General features: G+C 51.6%; 1 protein-coding gene across 8 annotated transcripts in view; it reads left to right on the top strand.

The window, feature by feature from the left end:
* LOC116434010 (uncharacterized) overlaps positions 1-15,640 on the top strand; it is a 42,030-nt gene extending 26,390 nt beyond the window's left edge. For all 8 annotated transcript variants that reach the window (XM_076364328.1, XM_076364327.1, XM_076364326.1 and 5 more), the window contains 3 exons: positions 204-660; positions 8,880-9,034; positions 12,413-15,640. In XM_076364328.1, coding sequence (XP_076220443.1) covers positions 231-660; positions 8,880-9,034; positions 12,413-13,132 — 1,305 coding nt within the window. In that variant the 5' untranslated portion in view covers positions 204-230 and the 3' untranslated portion in view covers positions 13,133-15,640. The remainder of the gene's footprint in view (positions 1-203; positions 661-8,879; positions 9,035-12,412) is intronic.
* Positions 15,641-18,723: the final 3,083 nt, after the last annotated feature.

Raw genomic sequence — 18,723 nt, 5'->3', positions numbered from 1 at the left:
TTTATTACAACTTTTTTACTCTAACAAACCCAGCACTTCCCTATAGTTTTCGAAATAATCGGGAAAATGTCTTCTCTTAAAAAAGTGTAAACAAAAATGGTACCCTCCAAGTACAGTTTAGCCAACCGTCGTTCTTTTCAAGATTTGTAAAGCGTGTTGTTACGATTATTGTTATTAACGAATGTTATAAATTGTTATTGTAGGTGGAGGAATACGAAAGTTACACTTGCATGCGAAACGGCGTCGTGTCGGGACCGGAAGTACCGGCGGCAAAACTGTCGGACTCCAATACGAAGTTATACTCGCAATCAATTCAGAACAATTACCGAGAGGAAAACAGCTGGTGGGCGTTGGAGGAGAGCGGAGGTCAGGAGATAAGGGAGCGCGATAAGGGTGCAGCGGTGGCGGGTGAGCTGGCTTGCCTCGCGGGTTACATGGCGGGGTACTTGAAGGCGGCGGGTGCCACTTGCGGCCCGACCGGGAGTCCTCAGTACCACCCCCACAGTCATCCGGCAATGGGGGTCGGAACTCATCCACATCCGCATTCTCACCCACATCCAGGCGCGCCTCACCCTGGACTGCCTTCACCGTTCGCCCTGGCGTCACATGGTCATCCGCATCCAATTCCCCTGGAGCATGGACTCGCGGCTTTTCCACAAGGTACGTTAACATCTATTTATCAACTACAGCGACGTCTCAATTAACGCTCGAAACATGTTTGTAAAAAAGGAAGCATCGACCGGTTGCATTATAATTTTATCAAAACCGCGCTCGACGGGATTATTCTATTGATTGTTGATTCCACCGTTCAAATCATGAAATGTGCGGCGCTCGTTTAGAATTTGGAAGAGAACGACTTGTATTGAGTCAAGCGTTAATTAATGCAGTGTTAAACGAGATTTCGCTGTGTATCGTTTTACGTAGAGATTTCAATGTCAAGGAGAAATAACTTCATATCACATTAAGTCTATTAAACTGCTGATCCAGCGGTAATTCATATGTAAATACAGTGACGATTTTTTAATCGTTACTCACTCGAGCAGAAGTAACTTAATTTCGTTCGCTTCTCTTTGGCATTGCAATTTTTCTGTACATTGGTAACTTTCCACAACTCGGTAGGCGGTTCGAACATTATGCAAATCGCGCCAATACTTTGCGGGCTGCCGTGGATAACGCGCGCGACAGGTACAGTCACGTTCCCGCAGGTAGACGCGTGGGGAAACAATCGTAAGGTGGCGATAGTTGTACAGGGTTGAAGATTTTGTATACAAAGCGAATGTATTTTCCCTTGTTTCGTACCGAGTGCGCTCCCTTGTTAACGAAACAGAAGTTTCAACGCTGACGCGATTCTGGCGCGGTTTCGACCTTTTAACCCAACGAAATGAACGTTCGACGCTGTGAGATATAGAATTTTCCTATCTTGATAAAAGGATATCCGACAACTTTGTAGCGATATTTACGAACACTCTGACACGGACAGATGAATGTCGAGTTACTTATTTTTGTTTACGTTGCCTTGAAATTTAAGTGAATCCATCGAATCGATTACAAACGAAAGATTAATGAGACTGAAATGGCATTCGATTGATTTATTCGCCAGGCACGAATATTTCGCGTCGCTTATTCCGCGATCAAGTTTCCGACCTCATCATTCTGCGGATGATGCATGTTCCTTGCATTTCACGAATCGCGCTGTACGTTATCTCGCAGTAAGAGTATTTGCTCTGTCCGCCATGGTAGCTATTATTGATTGTCATGCAAATCGATGCATCGACTGAAGCCATATGAGGCCGAAGTAAACTCGGGGCTTCTTAACTATAGTCAGCCAGTATCATTCTGCGGCGGACGTTCGAATGCATTTTTCTTCGCCGTTGCCTTTAAAGCACCGGCAGAATTTTCCACTCGAAAATATCGCTTACACTCAGATCGATCCGCGTCTCATAAGTTCTTCGTAAATTCTGGTCAGAGCCAGAGCTCTAAGACGCCTGTCGGGGGACACAATGCGTACCGCGAAATCCGATTCTTATAGAAATCGGGGCCGCAGTCCGTTTCTTTTCCTCCTCATTTATATAGATTTCTACGCGGCCACCGCTAATATATCTCTCCTCCCGAGAAAGTGAAACGTGTTCCCACGTCGCACTTTCGTCCCGAAGTTCGAGCTCTCGAACCCGTTCACAAAAATGCGGCTATCGGGCGAAAAAACCGCCCCCTGCACCGGTTCCCACACGCCAAATATAAAGTGTGCGTTTTTTTTTTATTCGGCAAGCCGGTAACGAATAATGGATTCCATCGTGTATTTTCAAGATCCTTTCGCGCGAAGCTTTGCGCCACCAGCGCAATACGGCTTCGTTTAAAAAAAAAAAAGAGCGTTGTGCAACGCGCAAAGCGTAGCGGACCGTTAACGCGGGGCTATCAATCAAGTGGCCAATTCACGGGTAACAGTCGGAGATTTCCTATTTTCCGTTTGTATCGAAATGGGGAAAAAATGGACGGGCACCGTTCCCGAACGGGGAGCGTCGATCGGGATTTCCCGCGGAAGAAATCATTGACAGGACGCGCGGCTCTCTTTCGCGGACGAGAAACTTACTTCCTTACGTTCGCTGGAATCATTTCTTTTTGCTCGTTCCGACCGGTCCTATATACGCGGTCGAGGTTTGCTCGTTAAAACCGGAAGCGCACCCTGTATACGCGTACCTGTTCTCTGTGTCGTCTTTTTCGCGGTGGTTCGAAAGAGGCCCGGCGAGGTGCGCACAGAAAAGAGGGAGAGAAAGAGCGGAGGGAGTCGAGTCGAGTCGCGGCAAGAGGGTGGGAGGAGGGGGCTGGAATGCCCCAGCGAAGAAGAGCAGAGAGAACCATGAGAGTAAGCCGCTTATCAGGGTGGCAGCAGGCACTATAGGTCCAACCAACGCAGATAGGTGGGTTTCCATGGAAACACGGATCTGTCCGTTAGGTCCCTACGTACCCACGTCCAGCCGCCTATCCGTTGTAGGCGTATCCGCTACATGAAAAGCCGCGGAACGAGAGAGGAATCGAGAGTGTTTCTGCCTTCGTACGCGCGAGGACGAACCAGAGATCCCCGAAAGGATGCCGAGAATCGGGAAAGAACTAGCCGCTAACTAGCACGCCCGAGGACGCGAGCGTTTCGTGCCCGTCCTTTCAACGAGCACGTGTCTCGATTCGTTCGCGAACGGTTCGTCGAATCCGCCGTTCGCCTCGAGTTCGGGTTTCGATTAAATGTGTCATTGTCACCGGGCCTCCCGATCCTCTCTCGAATTTCCGCGAATAACTCCCGTCCACCGTGCGCCGCAGTCCTCCATCGTATTTTTATCGTCGCGCCTGACCAGTTTTTTTTTTCCACGGCGAACGCAAACAAATTAACTCATTATGTTCACTCTCATAAAACCGCCGCCGCGGACCAGTCGATCCTACGCTTTTCCTTGCGGTTTAATTTCATTTAAAGTATCGTCGCGAGAGTTTACGCTCCGATAGTTTGAACGCTCGTATTCGGCGCACCGGTGCGCGTTACTCGAACAGTTTCGAACGCTTCGGAATAAAGATGGCAGTAAAAAGTAAGAAAGACGTAATTCAGCGCGTAAGGGGTTAACATGGAAATGAATGTTATGAAACGCCGGTTAGTATCTCGATTCGTTGGCAGTAAAAAGAGAGCCGAGGAGTTCGGTCGCGTGCGTCGGGAGAGAAAGTTCATGTCGGAGGTGCTCGGAGAACGTCCGCGCGAACCGTTTCGAGGCGTCCCGTCGTATGTCAGTATTTATTTTATTATGCAATCGTACGCGGGGGTCGCGCTCCGCCGCAGAGAGGATAGAAATGTAGCGCAGGGTGGAACCGGAGGGTGCGAAAAAAGAGGGGTGTCGGAACGTTGTCGTTAACGCGCCGAGGTTTCTGCCCTGATGTTTCGGGGACAGTGTCGAAGCCACCGGGTACGTGGGAATCGCGTCACATGCCTCGCCCTTTTCTCATTCGACGACTGCTATTTGTTGTCGCAGAGAAATTGCCCGTCCACTTAACTTCCTCCGGCTCCCGTTGGGCCTCCGGTCGCGCAAACAGACATTCACGCCTCCGATTTTCCTCTCCGATGCATAATCGACGGACAATCGAATATGACGTGACCTCTAGCCTTCGTTTCCCCCACCGTGTGCCTCTACCTTCTACGGTCGCCGTTTTAATTGGCAGCTTCCAGCTCGGTTTTAATATTTCCCAGCGAGTTAATAATGCGATGGTTGGCCGGGGAGCATGTCAATTCGATAGAATTGCAATCACTCAATTAAGCGTCAGGTTAAGGGCGGCACGTGGCGGGAGCACGTGCGCTCATCGTCGTTACGAAGTGGCCACAAAACGTCGGCCTATGGACGCACACGCGAGAAAGCACCCGGGAGAAATCTTAGTTTGGCATCGGAATACGAACAGCCCGCGGCGATCGACGCGTGTCACGAGTAAATTGAGTAGGTGGACGGTGTCGTTCCCGGAGCAGGGGTTCAAACACAGGTCCCGGACCTAATTGCAGGATAAACACTCGAGCCTGAGTGAAATATCACGTACAACGATATCGATACCTCCGTCTGCTCCCCGTTTCGATTGTTTTTTTTCCTGTTTTCCTCGAGGTATCCCCGTGTACCGGACAAATGGTGTCAGAGTAGAATTCGATCGTCTGTTTCTGTCGTTTTCCGTTCCCCGCGGATCGATGCGCGCGGAAGATCGGTAACCTTTCGATACACTTTTGGGCGTTTTAAAGTGGAAAAGTGGGTTTCAGTGGTAGAGTAGGTGGAGCAGTCGAGGCCTATCAAAGAGGAAGCGAAGGAAAAGGCATCGGTTGGAAGCCGGTAACACGAAGCTTATCCTCTTATTCGCTTGTCCCGGATGTGTTGGTATTTCGTTACTTACTTATGCTCGTCTCCGCTAGATTACCGCGTAAGAACGACTAGGTCCGAAGGCCACACGCGTTTCTTTTGTCCGTACGGCCGGGAACATCGTGTGGCCTTCTTCGGTGCAGGTGTATCATTCTCAAGTTTACCGATGCCCCGTCCCCTTTCGGCCCGCGGTCCGTCGTGTTCGAGCGTGTCGTGCAATGAAAATGTTGCAACGACGGGGCGCGTGAAAGACAAACTCCGTTTCCCGTGCGGTTATCTACTTTGCGCAGCGATTTCTCGGAGGTCAGACTGTAAACGCAAAGTCGACCGAATGTTTTCGTAGCTGATGGCCTTTTAGAATTCCCTCTCCACAAGGCAGTGGCACGTGCTATCATCCCACGGTCCCCTGAATAATCCATCCCTCCGCCCACGTCCTGCACCGCCTAGCAGCCCATTCGCGTTTTAGCTTTTAATTAATTTTCGATTCCCTCCTCGAGCGTATATTCACTTTCCCTGGATCCTCAGCCGGCCGTCGTCCCTCCCCGTCGCGCGCCGCCCGCCGCTCGTCGTCGCTTGACGCCTTCTAATTTCGCTACCGTCGCATCTCCTATTCTATGAATACCGAAGTAACCGCTTCTTCGCGGAACGAGTTTGTCGCTCGGCCGCGCCGGCTTCGATTTTCTCCTTCGATTTCACGATATTCAACCGAGACGCGTAATTTATGGTTCAATCTCCTCGACTTAACCCGTTTTGATGAATGGAGCGCCGCGGAGTGGCCAGTCAATTTATCGTGTAATTACAGGGGGATTTTGTATCCGATTCCCCCGAGAGTCCCTTGTAATTGATATTAATTTGCATTTTCTAATTCGCGCAGCTTTCAGGAATTAGAAATTTGTCGCGTTACCGTCGTTATTTATGCGCGCCGATCGCGTATTTCTGCACAACCGCCGAGCAACAAACACCGCGAGCGTAATCGCGTTCTTTAGACTCGCCATATTTCATCGCCGGAATAGTTTTAGATCGTATCGAGGATAAGCAAGCGCCAGCCATATAACTCATTTGGTCGAACTGCAGAAATTCCGCGCTGCGTTCGCCGCCGGGTAGAGGTAACAATTAATTAAACCCGCGCGTTGCAATCAATTCCGCGTTTTTCATTATTTTGCTTAACGTCCCATTAAACGGAACGCTCTAAACGATCCCGTCTATTTGCTTAGACGAAAATCCCGTCCACTGTTTCCGTTCGCCGGCTCGCGCGATTACCGGACACTTGACCGGGCGAGAGAAATCACTGTGAAATTTGGTTAGCAGTCCATTGACTTCCACGGATTCCTTTCCGCTCGGCGGCTCGAAACACTAAACCCCGCGCGCGCTGAGGGAACCGAAGAATCCAATAAACAGAAAACGAATTTGCTATTAGGGTCGCGTCTGATCTCGTTGCGGGCCGATGAGCCAAAGCAACCCTTATATCAACCCTCGGTTTCGTCTCGCGCCGACGATAATAAATCGAATCATACTTCAGGGCGCAGCGGGTGTTTGCCGTCCCATTAGGGTTGCTTAGCTAGCCGACTTTTGCCAAATCGGCGCGTCCTAAACGACGGTTCTCTTTTTCGTCGCGTACCATCGCGTTCGATTAGCGTGGCTCGGCTCCCTGAAATTTTGCAACAGCGATAGCGTTCTCCGCGCATCGAATCTTCCCTCGCATAGAATCCAAGCAAACGAAGGGCTTCTCGTTGCGCCCACTCGGCGTTGCGAGGAAGCAGGCGGAAGACCATAATCGGAATTCCATTGTCTCGTTTCTGGATAAGGGCCTGGCTTTCACAGGGGCCGATGTATAGCTGGCAAAGGCCGTCGTTAACGGTAGCGCCAACGCCCACTCGACAATCAAGCATCCTCTCGCTGGATCCTCTCCGTTCTTCCTCCTCTCCGTCCCTCTCCTTCTCTCTGTGTTTCACTGCATCTCTGTCTCGTTCTCCTCCTCCTCTCTCTACTCTCCGTGGCCTCATCCCGTGGTCCCGGCCTCCGTTGGATCCGCCATGGAGCCGACGGAACAGAAGATACGGATCATAGATTCAACGATCGCGGGCGTGTCGCGGCCATCGTTGCGACGGTAGCCAACCGGCATGGAATTTTACATTGTGCTCGGCACAATCTGCCTCGGGAATCTACCTGGGTACCACGCTGATAGCCCACTCGACCAGTTCGTTAGGCAACGATCACACCGTATGCATCATCGTCGGCGTCATCGTCATCATCCTTTGCCTCGGCCGGTTGCTACGTATCGTCCTTAGCTTCAGGGAACTGTTCGGACTGCCACGAGAAGAGATACGACCGATACGAGGATGCTCCTGATCCCTGTGGACCACTCCTCTTTCAAGACGCGTCGTCTTGAATTCACTTTTCATCGGCCATTCTTCTCCTCCTTCTGTTCCCTGCATCTTCTTTTTTTTCATCCCACTTCGTTTTCGCGGTGTTTTCTCTTACAACTCTATTTCGTTGCCCCTTTGACGTACGGCGGCGGACACGCGTTATCTCGATAATTATGGCCCTCAAAGTTTTCCCGTTCGTCCGGACGGCGGGGCTCGAAAGGAAAGGAGAAGAACATCTATATACGTCGCGAACGATGTCTTCCCCGCGCTTGCTTGCTTTCTCCTCTCGCAATAAACCACACCTCCGATCGTCCTCTCACGGTAGAAGTTCCAGCTATTAATTCCTCTTCTTCTTCTTCTTCTTCTTCTCCTCCTCTTTTTTTTTCCTCCTCCTTGTCCCTCCCTTTCGCGATCTTCTCTTTGTCTGCCAAACCTACTACCAACCAAGAAGTTTTTTCTTTCTCTCACCGCGTCGGGACTTCTTCGTGGTCACCGAGCCGCTCGCCGCGGCTCGATCGACTCTTCACGCTGAAACAAGCATGGACAAAGGTTCACGGATTCACCCGGAAGAGAGACATTTTCGCGTGCTCGGTTCGTCGAGTTCATAAAAGGCTCGTGCAGGGAACAAAAAGAGAAGAGAACGCGGGCAAGAGGAGAAAAAGGAAGCGATTCTGTCTTTACCTACGGCATCGAATTCTTAGAAGCGGTTCGTGAGGTCGTTCCGAGGTGGATCGCGGAGCATCGCGAGAACGAACGATCCTCCCGAGCTTGGGTATCCACCATTCCTTTCTCGACTTTACGATCCAGCTTCCAACCGGGAGACACTGGCGAGGCGCAGTTTTCCAGGCTCCTCTTTTTATTGGTCGGAACGTTGTACGTTGGCGTGTTGGATACCATCGTTTCCAGAGGCAGCTGGGAACGAACCGCGACTTTGGTCCTCTGGATGGTCGTGTATTCCGGGGTGTACCCTTCCCCTCCACGCCGGTGCCCGTCCCGCTGCCTCGCCACCCCTCGCTCTCCTCCTGTTCCACGGTGCTGGCTTGTCCCCCGTCCTCTCCACCCCACGCCGCCCCTGTGACCCCCCTCATAAGCGGATTACGTGGGTCCCGAAACGAGCCAAGCGAGGCTCGATGGCACGAGGAAGGTAGAGGAGGGTGGGTCGAAGCGGGGGGGAACTGTTCAAAATTACGCTATCGCGACCTCGCAACGCTTACACCCCTCCGCCCGCCCACCCCCGTTTTCTGTCCTCCGATCCGCGGTGGTGATGCCTCACCCTTCTTCGAGTCGAAGCGCCTCGACTCGTCTTCGTCCTCCCGACGGAAACCGCGGCCTCCGAACCCCCGTCCTTTTTCCGCCGCCGCGACTCCCCGGGAATGTCAAATATTTCCAGGCCTCCGCCGGTTCGACGTACCTTTCGATCGAGCAAATCTCTCGATCGCCGAAAGGACGACCTTCGCTGCCGATGGACGGACGGTGGTCGCTCGTCCCGCGAACGGATTGATCGGCCGCTTCAAAACACGACGAGACGCGACGCGACGCGAAGCCGCGTTCGATCTCGATCGATGCTCTCTTTGACCCGTTCATCCGCTTTCACGATCAATCGAAAACAGTTCGTCGTTAACCGATGTCTCGTTTGGCTTCGTTGCAGGAATGAATCAGCGCAAACAACGCCGGGAGAGGACGACGTTCACCAGAGCCCAATTGGACGTGCTGGAGGGACTATTCACGAAGACGAGGTATCCGGACATCTTCATGCGCGAGGAGGTCGCTTTGAAGATCAACCTGCCTGAGTCGAGAGTTCAGGTAAATTGATTTTCGTTTTCCGGCCGTTACGGTATCCGAATCGCGCGAGCGCGCGGTTGAAATCGATTCCGGTGAGGGGAACGTCGGAAACAATCGGGGAAGCGGCGGCGGGTTTAGACGGTGGCCCCGTCGGACACGCCACGTAACAAGTCACCGGGAATGAGATTGTTCTCGCGCGATGATAACGAGCGGAAGGGAAAGAGAGAAGGAGAGTGCTTCGTGCTTCGGCAAGCACGGACGAGATTTAAGGTATTTACACAGCGCGGTGTCGCGCCCTGCGTCCCTCCGGTTCCGCCATTGTCCCGGCCGTGGCTGTACATTGATAGATGTGTGGACGAGCCCGTTGACGCTTTTATTGCGGTCCTCGTGACATCTTTATTTCGTGGCGGGGTGCCCGGTCGTCTCGAAGTCACGATCGTGACGGGAATCCCGAGTTCGCGAATCTCTCGCGCCGTATATGTACTGCTCGCTCGGTCTCCCTCCCGCTGTTGCGGTCGCATTAACGTCCCTCCGGTAAGAAGCGTTCGTACGCTTTAGTTACTTGCGCCGCTATAGAACCGGCGTCCTTTCGACTCCGATGCAAACGCAAATTGCTCGCCTAATTTGGCTTCGATCGTTTTCCTGACTCGCAGAGTATTAAACAGACGACTTTGCCGTGGTTGGTCGAATTACGGCGGGGCAACCGGAGAACCTCGCTTTTCGCTTGCTCGGTGCCGCCCGCCATCACGATACACGGGAGCGAGCTAGGAAATTCCGCCCAGCGGAGTTTCCACGCGAAGTTAAGCCTCCCGTGAATGGAGGCGCAACTGCAAAAGGGTGTAACATACGTACGTCACGGCCGGCACACGTGTGCGCGTTCCGTATTATAGAGGCGTACCCACGTGAACGAATAATATACAAAAGGGGGAGGGGATAAAGAGAAACAGGGAAAGAGAGAGAGAGAGAGAGAGGTGGATAAGAGAGAAACGACGATGCGTGGATTTAAAAATTTCCGTGAGAGAAAGAGGGAGAGGGGGAGAAAAGGAAAGAGAAGGATAGACAGAGAGAAAAGGAGAGAGTGAGAGAGCTCGTCGCGCGGGGTGAAAGTATGCGAGTGTAGGTAGAGGGACACAGAAGCGACCGATGTATAGAGCACAACATATAGTTGATTTGTTCCTGGATTATAGCCCTTCGTTCTATCTCGCTCGCGAGTTTCTATACGCTCGGTTTTCTGCGAGAGAACGACACAGCTGCGCGCGATGTTTGCTACGTTTGAATGCGCCAGGTCGTTCGTCCGTCATTTACGATCGAGAAACGCGTCGGAACTTTATTTCCCCGGTGAAAAAGATCGAGAGGCCAGCCTACCACGGGACGCGGCATCGTTGAATGCGAAAAGCCACGAAGTCTTTCCCTTCGTGGACAGATTTATTAGTATTAAATTCCTTTGAACGGTAAGCTCGATGATCGCAAAGTCTATGCGCGTCCGGATCCACGGACGCGAGACGCGGCAAGCATCGGCCGTTGCCGACGTTCATCGGCGCCACGGCCAGTCGTTTATGTCTTCGAGTCTATAAACGTTTTAAATCCGTCTTCCCCGTTCGGCCGAGCATCGGCCGAGCATCGCTCGAACGAACGAGCGTCCAGCCAGCTTCCGCGGGCTCGTATTAATAGTACAAATAAGAAAATATATTTGTCATAACGAAGCGTCAACGCAGCTGCTCCACCCCGTGGCGGATGGGTTGGTTTTCCGCGTTGGACGCCAACCAGATGGTGATGCAATTTACACCTAGCCATCGATACACACGGGTAAAACTGGTTGTGGTCGCCCCGGGGGCTTCCGGGTGGCACCGCGGCCCGTTCAGTTGGTTTTTGGGGTAGCTGCGAACTCGGCTTGTGTGTTGTTCCGAAGGGGGTGTCGTTGTGCAAACACAGAACGGTAATGGGCGTTCTCCCTCTCTCTCTCTCTCTCTCTCTCTCTCTCTCTCTCTCTTTCTCTCTTTCCCTCCCTCTTCGATTCTTCTGCCCTCACGCTCGCAGACGTTCCTCCCCCTTCCCCTGCGAAATCATTTCCCTTGCGGTTGATACGCAATATGCGCGTTTCACGCACGTCGGATTTTCGCACCCTATTCTCGATGATTTGTTTGCGAAACGAGGATACGCCCGCCGTCTTCGCCGATAAGGAACGAACGGAATCCACAACCCTCGGTGACCCCGACAAGTCCTTTCTCGCCCGACCGAGAAACTTCGAGCGCATTGTTTAAATTTCTAATTTCGTTCGACACCGCCGTGAAAGGTCGACGATCGTCAGTGTCATGGGCGAGGCCAATTGTCCCTCGCCGCTTTTGCAAAGGGTTTTTCTTCGTACCGAGCCCTCCGCATCCTTTCTTCGTTCTCAACTCGACCAACTAACACGGAATCCGTGGCGGCTGGAAATCCCGTGTCCGCTTGGACGATTCGCGCTCCTCGCAACAACTGTTACAATGCCGTCGATAATAACAACAATGACGGCGGGTCCCGCTTTTAAAGGCACAGGCATAGATTCATAGGATCGCACCCCTGGCCACATTGTGTGCTGGGATTACGGAGGGTGCGCGAGGGGGAGTGAGGGGGGGGGGGCTCTGTGCGCGCGAGCTTGCGAAGTATCGAGGCTTACATTTGGTCCTCCTTTCTCCCCTCGTCCGCGCGGCAAGAAAGAGAGAGCAGTTTTTCGATTTCGCTTATGCGCTTCTTCGTGTTCGTCGGCTGCAGCCGCGGCGTACGATACTCTCGTTGCACGGTGCGCGTTTCACGGCGGTGTCTGCGTACGATGGTCCCGTAGGTGGCTGCACAAAAGCAGATACACCTACCGCGTATCGGACGCACACATCGGCGAACGCATATTCGCGGGCCCGAATCATTCGATCTCTACTAGCAGGGTGAAAACAACCCTAGCCGATACGGCTCAGATTCGCGCATGCGTGCCGGGGAATAACCGTGAACGCGAATCCCGAAGGGATACACCGACACGCGAGCCGGTATCTCGATGTGTACGTGCGCCGAAACCCCCAGGTTGTCCGCCCCTTCGTCGGCTTCTTGTTATTGTTGCGATTTAATGAAATGTTACGGTCGTCCGCCCGCGATTACTTTCCCATTGCACCGATTAACTCCCCATCCGTACGGTTCTGCTCCGCGTGACGGGACACCTTTTCTTCTCGGCGATCCCTCGGGCATTGCTTTCTCCGAAGCTTACGCGAACCCCACGGAAGATTTCGGCCTCGTTTCGGTCCGCCGCTACGAACAGCGAAGAACACCGCCGCGCCGACACGCTTTCCAATTAAAGTCCCGTATCGTCCCCGATATACTTGTACTCGAACGAACATGTCCGTTAACCGTCACGTGTATTTGTTCTGATGTGTGCAGGTATGGTTCAAAAATCGGCGAGCAAAGTGCAGGCAGCAAGTGCAGCAGCAGCAGCAGCAACAACAGCAGCAGCAGCAGCAACAGACCTCCCCGTCAAAGGGCTCGCCGAGATCGAATCAGACGCAGAGCGCCAGCAACAGCGGCAACAAAATGTCGTCGAATTCTTCTGCGACGCCCAGCAGGCGTTCATCCCCGGTGTCCCCGCCGCGTGGCAAGGAAGCACCGGGCCCGAACTCGCCTCTCCTCTCGACAACGTCGACGTATCCGCGCCTCGGCGTGACACCAACGGGCGGAAGCGGCGCGAACAGCGCTCTGACCACTCCGTCGCCTCCGTTGACCCCTGGTTCCAGCCAGTTACCGCCATCGTCTTACCCGCCTCCAGTGAACCAGATTCATCACGGTGAATATGGTTTCACTTGGAGTTCAGCGTCGCCTGGCTCAGTAAACCCGAACCAATGTTACGCTGGGCAGACTTACAACGCCTACCAGAACCCATACACCAGCGGCGATTACTATCAGACCCATATCTCTCATATGCACCACAGCCCCCAAGGAAACTACCACCAACCTCAGTATCATCACAATATGACGCTGACATCCTCGATGTCCCATTTGACGCTCCACCATCAGAACCCGACCGGTACAAACGACATGTCCACTTCGGCCACCGATTCCGACGGCTACATATTGCCCGACCAGAAGTATCAGGCGATGGTATAGCGGTCCGGCAGGTCCACCGGCATTTTTCATCGCGGGCAAGAGGCGTCGGTCGCGGCCGGATCGTCCGCGGCTTACCACTGGCGTCTGAACTCCACCGCCGCCAGTTGCCTGGAGATCAATGGTAACATCGACTCCGACGACAATTAATCGGTAAACTGATTTCGGCCGAGCCGGTTGTGATGACCGCAAACGAAGTTCAACGACTCGTGACATATCGGTCACGCCGACCGACGCACAGTTGCGGTCAGACATGGGGAGTAGTCGAGTTTCCAAATGAAACGGCGAGAACGGATCGTTTCGTCCGAACTTTGACGTAGAATCCTTTCGCGCGAACAATGCGAGAACGATTTCGAGGCTCGTCGGTCAACGTGAACATCGACGAAGAACCGAGTATGCCGTGTCATCCTCGTTTACAGAGTGACTGTCGGGAACATCGAATTGAAAACGCGATACGGGGGGGAAGGCGAGGACGCGCGTGAATAATGACGGGACTGGAAAAGCTTTGCTCGCCATCATTTGGCGCACAGTTTTCGCCGTCACCCGCGTAATCGCGTTAGCCGTGCCGCTCGGTACGTTATACGCGACGTCAGGCCTGATTGCGATCCGCGATTATTATTCCGGAATAACGAGAGTACGGACGGTTGTGTTTTTGACAAGGATCTTCAGGTGGAAACGATCCTTGAAAAGGAGAGACGACCCTCTTTTTCCGCTGTGTTGACACATCAAATGTAGATTACTGTTCTTCGAGGGCAAGTGATTCTTAGGATTCCCATTTCTTCGTTTCTCGAATCGAAAGACGTGTTTCTGTTCGTTCGCCGACGTTCGTTCGGGGAAATTAACGAAAATGACACTAATGATAAGGCGTTGCGATCGATCGTAAGACGATTAACCACCGCGAACTCTTGTGCCCGCCAAGACCGCGTATCTTTAATCGAACCCTAGAGACAATCGACGGAAACGAGAGATCCGACCGTGTCCGGCGAATTCGAGTCTCGTCGCCCGTTGCGAGGCCGAAAATCAACTGTGAAAACTTTATCGTTTCTTTCTGTTTCGCGCGCGACTGTCGCGCGTGTATTTTATATTGTTCGCTGCTCGACTTTTTAATTTCATGAACAGACGATGGACAGAAGTGTGATCCAAACCGTGGACAGATTTTTCTCGCGTCCTTAGAGAAACCGCGACGATTATTTTATCCTGCATAGTCGAGGTTGTTTGCAGTTTTAACGAAAAAAAAAAAGAAATGACGACAACCCGTCATCACTGCCGTCACCACTCCTACGAGCAGACACTGTGACGTTCCGATCACTGGAATAACTTAGCTTAAAATTTACGAGTATAACAATAGTATCCGCAGTATGTAATGATCTGGTAAACGTGGAGAATAGATCGCACGAAATTCAACGAGATGATCGGCAAATGATTTCAGGATGTATTTTCATCCGAATGGAGATTTTCGAGACGCGAGACGTTAAAAGCGAGTTTAGTTGTAACATTACCTGTAAAATTGCTTATAAAAATAAAACGAAAAAAAAAAAACATTGATAATATTGGGAAGATGCTTATTTAAAGTAAGAAGGGACAATTCATTTCTTGCCAATAAACGGAGACAAAAGAAATGTGTGCATTATTCGCGATAGATCCTATTACCTATATAATTTACTTTCGTTTGGAAATATATATTGACAATCGGTAGAACGAAACGTGTCAATCGTAACTTCTTCGAGAAATTTTGGGCGACGAAGCCTTATGCGTCTAGTAGATTATTATAAGGGATACGAGGTTACGTCGGTTGTTAGGAAATCTTGAGGTAAGTCGGTGATCCGAACGCCATAGGGCCTTCTTGATAGTATTGTCGTTATGATCTTTCTTATTATGATAATGATCGTATTGATAATCACTCATATCAAGTACGGCCAGTAGCCGGAAGATTGTGTAAATAGTAAAAAAAAAATAAATAAATGCGGAAAACGTGTATGCGTGTGGATGTGAACGAGAGAGGAGGACGCGCCGCGGCGACCTGAGATCGGAGCGCGAAATCCCCGATAACGGGCGATCGCGCGGACGCGTTGTCGCTAATTCATTCTTCGGGGTTCCTCGCCCGCTCTTTTCTCCGAGTAGTCGATCCCCTGTTGCACTCGGGTTACGCGCGAGGGGCGAGAAAAACGGAAAGAAACAAAAAAAAAAAAAATGATAAAACAAGTTATAACAACGTAAAAGACGCATACTTAATCATGAGTGTATATTTCGTTTATACAACCCGTAATATATATTATATCATGATTAGAGGATGTACGACTTAAAAATATCAGTAACGTTAACGATAGCAAGATGATAATGTAAACCCTACTGAATTATTATGCGCAACATAGGATGTAAGTTACTTTGTAATAATAACGATCGAGATGTACATAAATATATCTAACTTGTAAGATACATAATTGTTCTATCATGTGAGAGAGGATTCTTCCTACCTACGTCAAAAATAAAACGTCGCATATTATTAATAAAGGAGTTTGTCGATTTATTTACCGTGCGCCGGCCGCGACGCGTCCGCGCTCGGCTCCAATTAATATCCCGCCGGGTCTAATTAACGTAAAATTTACGCGGCCCGTTTGATCCAACGCGATCCGTGTCTTGTTCTTGTTTCGATGGAACGGGCTTACACTTTGCGAGTCAGCCTCCTATTAATCACATTGATGTTAGCAAGAATTCAGCGACGTGTCGCGCCGCGCCACACCGAGCCGCGCCGCGGGCTGTAATTTTGCTAATGCACCTGAAAATTAATTAACATTAAAACGGTCCCGTGTCCCATTATTCGCGCGAGCCCGGGTATCGATCGCGAACCATTAAAAGCCATATTAATTACAGACTCGCGGTCACCGTAATCGCGAATGCAATTTGTGTACGCGCGGCTCGCAACTCTCTCTTCTCTCCTCGTCCCACCGGTCACTCATTCTCTATCTCTATCCCTCTCTCTCCTTTGTTCTGTCCTTCCATCGATGTTATCCTGTTTTCCGCGAAATTAAAAATACCATTTACCGTGAACGATGGATCAGCGAACGCGCACACGCTTCGCCGGTAACGAGGTTCAATTTACGTAAAAAAAAATAACGAACCGGCCGTTGAACGTTCGCGTTTCACGTCGAACGTTTCGCGCGGTCTCGACGGTAGTTTTGCGAAAGACGCTCAGCTATCCTCTCCCTCGTCCGACGTCCGTCTCGCTCGTATCATCGTGCAACGTTCCATCCGTCGGGCCACCGGAAAGCTGGTCTTTCGACGAGCAGAACAATCGACCGTAAGCTCGTCGAGCGGAGCGTAATTGGCACGCTTAGGAAAGCCAGATAAAGATCGGGACGAGTTTCGCAGCAGCATCGTTTGCTATCGTAACGCATTCCCTTTGACGTAAACGAGCAGAATTCTGTGGGTATAAACGAGGGGGCGATGGAAGATGGGTATCAGTATCGAGAGGCTCGCGTGGCGCAAAGTCTGAGGAACGAAGAAGGAGATAGAGAGGCCCAGAGAGAGAGAGAGATGGAAAGAGGGAAACGGTCCATTAAAAGATCACAGGTGCAGGAGGATCCTCGTGCGTGCGGTACGGGAGCAAGTAGGACTATATGGGTCGATAATAGAGAAGGGTGATGGCTGTAGCGGTAGAGGTAGCGGCAAACGGCGGCGGCGTCGGCGGCAGCGTATCTCTAAATGGCCTATACGTCGGGGACAAAGAACCCCAGGCTACCGAAGGCTGCACCGGGCCAGTCTGTGCCTGGTTAATTGGACAGATCGGGTACCTGTCTACCTTTTGACGGCGTAATCCGGCATCCTTTCCATCTCATCAAATTAACGGGCTATAACAAATCGGTCCGGGGACCTAAGCGCACTCCGAGGAGCCCTTTGATGACCCTTTCGCATAATCACAGCGCAAATCCTTGGCGACTTTCGCTTTGAAAGAGGATCTCGCTTCGCAGTGTGGGCTACACACGACCGAATTACCGGTACACCCGATTCATAATCCACGGTCAGTTTGCCGAGCATCTTATCGAGGAGTCGAACGCCGCAACTCTGATCGTAGTCCGATCCCGAACCGCGAATAATACGCCGATCAAATGTTCCCATCGTTTACCCGATTTCGCCAGAGGATCCGCGCGCTAGAAGACAGAAGAACCAATGGGATCTCGAATTTGGTGTTCCTTTTTCGAAACAAAACCGTTAATAAACATCGGATAAAGCGAACGCTCGCTTTCGGCCCTGTGCCCGATGGCTACGTATAAAAAAAAAGATCGAAACGGTAGGACCAATAAGATTGGACTCGGGGGGGCGTAAACGTCGCATAAAAAGATGAATTATGCGTGTCGTTCCGGCGAGGGTGTTCGTTTTTCCGTGTTTAACGAAGACGTTCGTTGCCGGGAACGACGGAGGAAGGAGAAGGGAGAACGGAAGACAACCGTGCTGACGAAATTATCGGGAGGTGGGAATCGGAGGAGTTCGAAATTTCTTTCCGAACGGGCTGCGACTCGATCCTCGCCGGGGGATAACCTGGCGACATTTTAGACGGGTTCGCAAGTGTCGACCGCTCACTTTCAGCGCGACGAAGACAATGGCCTTGAACTTGGCCGAGTGCTGCGGCGAAGAGTTAAAATCGGCTTGCGTTTAGCCGGATCCCATTATAACAACTCGGAGCCGGCCGTAAGCTTCATGGCTTGGTTCTGCTCACTGTGTCACCGGGCTAAGCCCCGACTTACCTACCTATCCTTGCAAACCGCTCTCTTACCCCTTTTCCTGCAGACTCCCTCCGTCCCTCCCGCCCTGGCAACCCGCCGTTCGTCTATGCCCATTTAATACTCGCATTATGCCCCATCGCCGCACCTACCAAAATTTACTTGAAGATCGAGACACTGTTACCTGTAAGCCGCTCGCTTTCGGCAACCACGCGTTCCCCCAATCCTTTGTTTTCCTCGCGTCGACCGGTCACCGCTCGGCGAACACTTTGAAACAGATTTACACAGATTATTGACCGCCGCGTTGTTTTTAGTAGACAAATTTACAACCGTCCTCGTCACCTTGGATCAATAACCGATACGTGCATAGGCGTGTTTCCCAACCTCGGATCGCTTTCGTCCGGCAAGTGCTAATTAAACGCACCGGGGGTCTTTAAACTTTCCTCGGTGCAACACCCCTTTCTAATCCACGAGCCGACCAGGTATCGTCCACATTTTCCGTCGCGAGTTTCAATGGGACTTTACGCTTTCCGAGTTTGTTTCGAATATAATGACGGTCGGGCCTTTAACAGGGAAATATGGTCGACGGTGACCCGTGAACACCGCGGGGGTTAAAGGCCGCCGGGGATTAAACGAATTCGGCAAGGGTTGACCCATATCGTTGGTTTTTCCCAGGGTTCGAGCGGGCCGCAGGTGAAAACTGTCCTCGCCGTCGTTTGCGCTCGGCCGTTTACGCGCATTACATTTTTTAGTAGCATCCCGATCGTGCATCAAGGGGCGTACCCGCGGCGGAATCGTGCATTATGAACGCGGCGCGGAAGAGTTTCACGCTAAATTTCCGGCTACTCCATTTACGGCTGCTTTCCCATATTTCAA

The sequence above is a fragment of the Nomia melanderi genome, chromosome 2 (assembly GCF_051020985.1).
Source record: "Nomia melanderi isolate GNS246 chromosome 2, iyNomMela1, whole genome shotgun sequence".
Classification (NCBI taxonomy): Eukaryota; Metazoa; Arthropoda; class Insecta; order Hymenoptera; family Halictidae; genus Nomia; species Nomia melanderi.
This window is presented reverse-complemented; position numbering and strand designations above follow the sequence as displayed.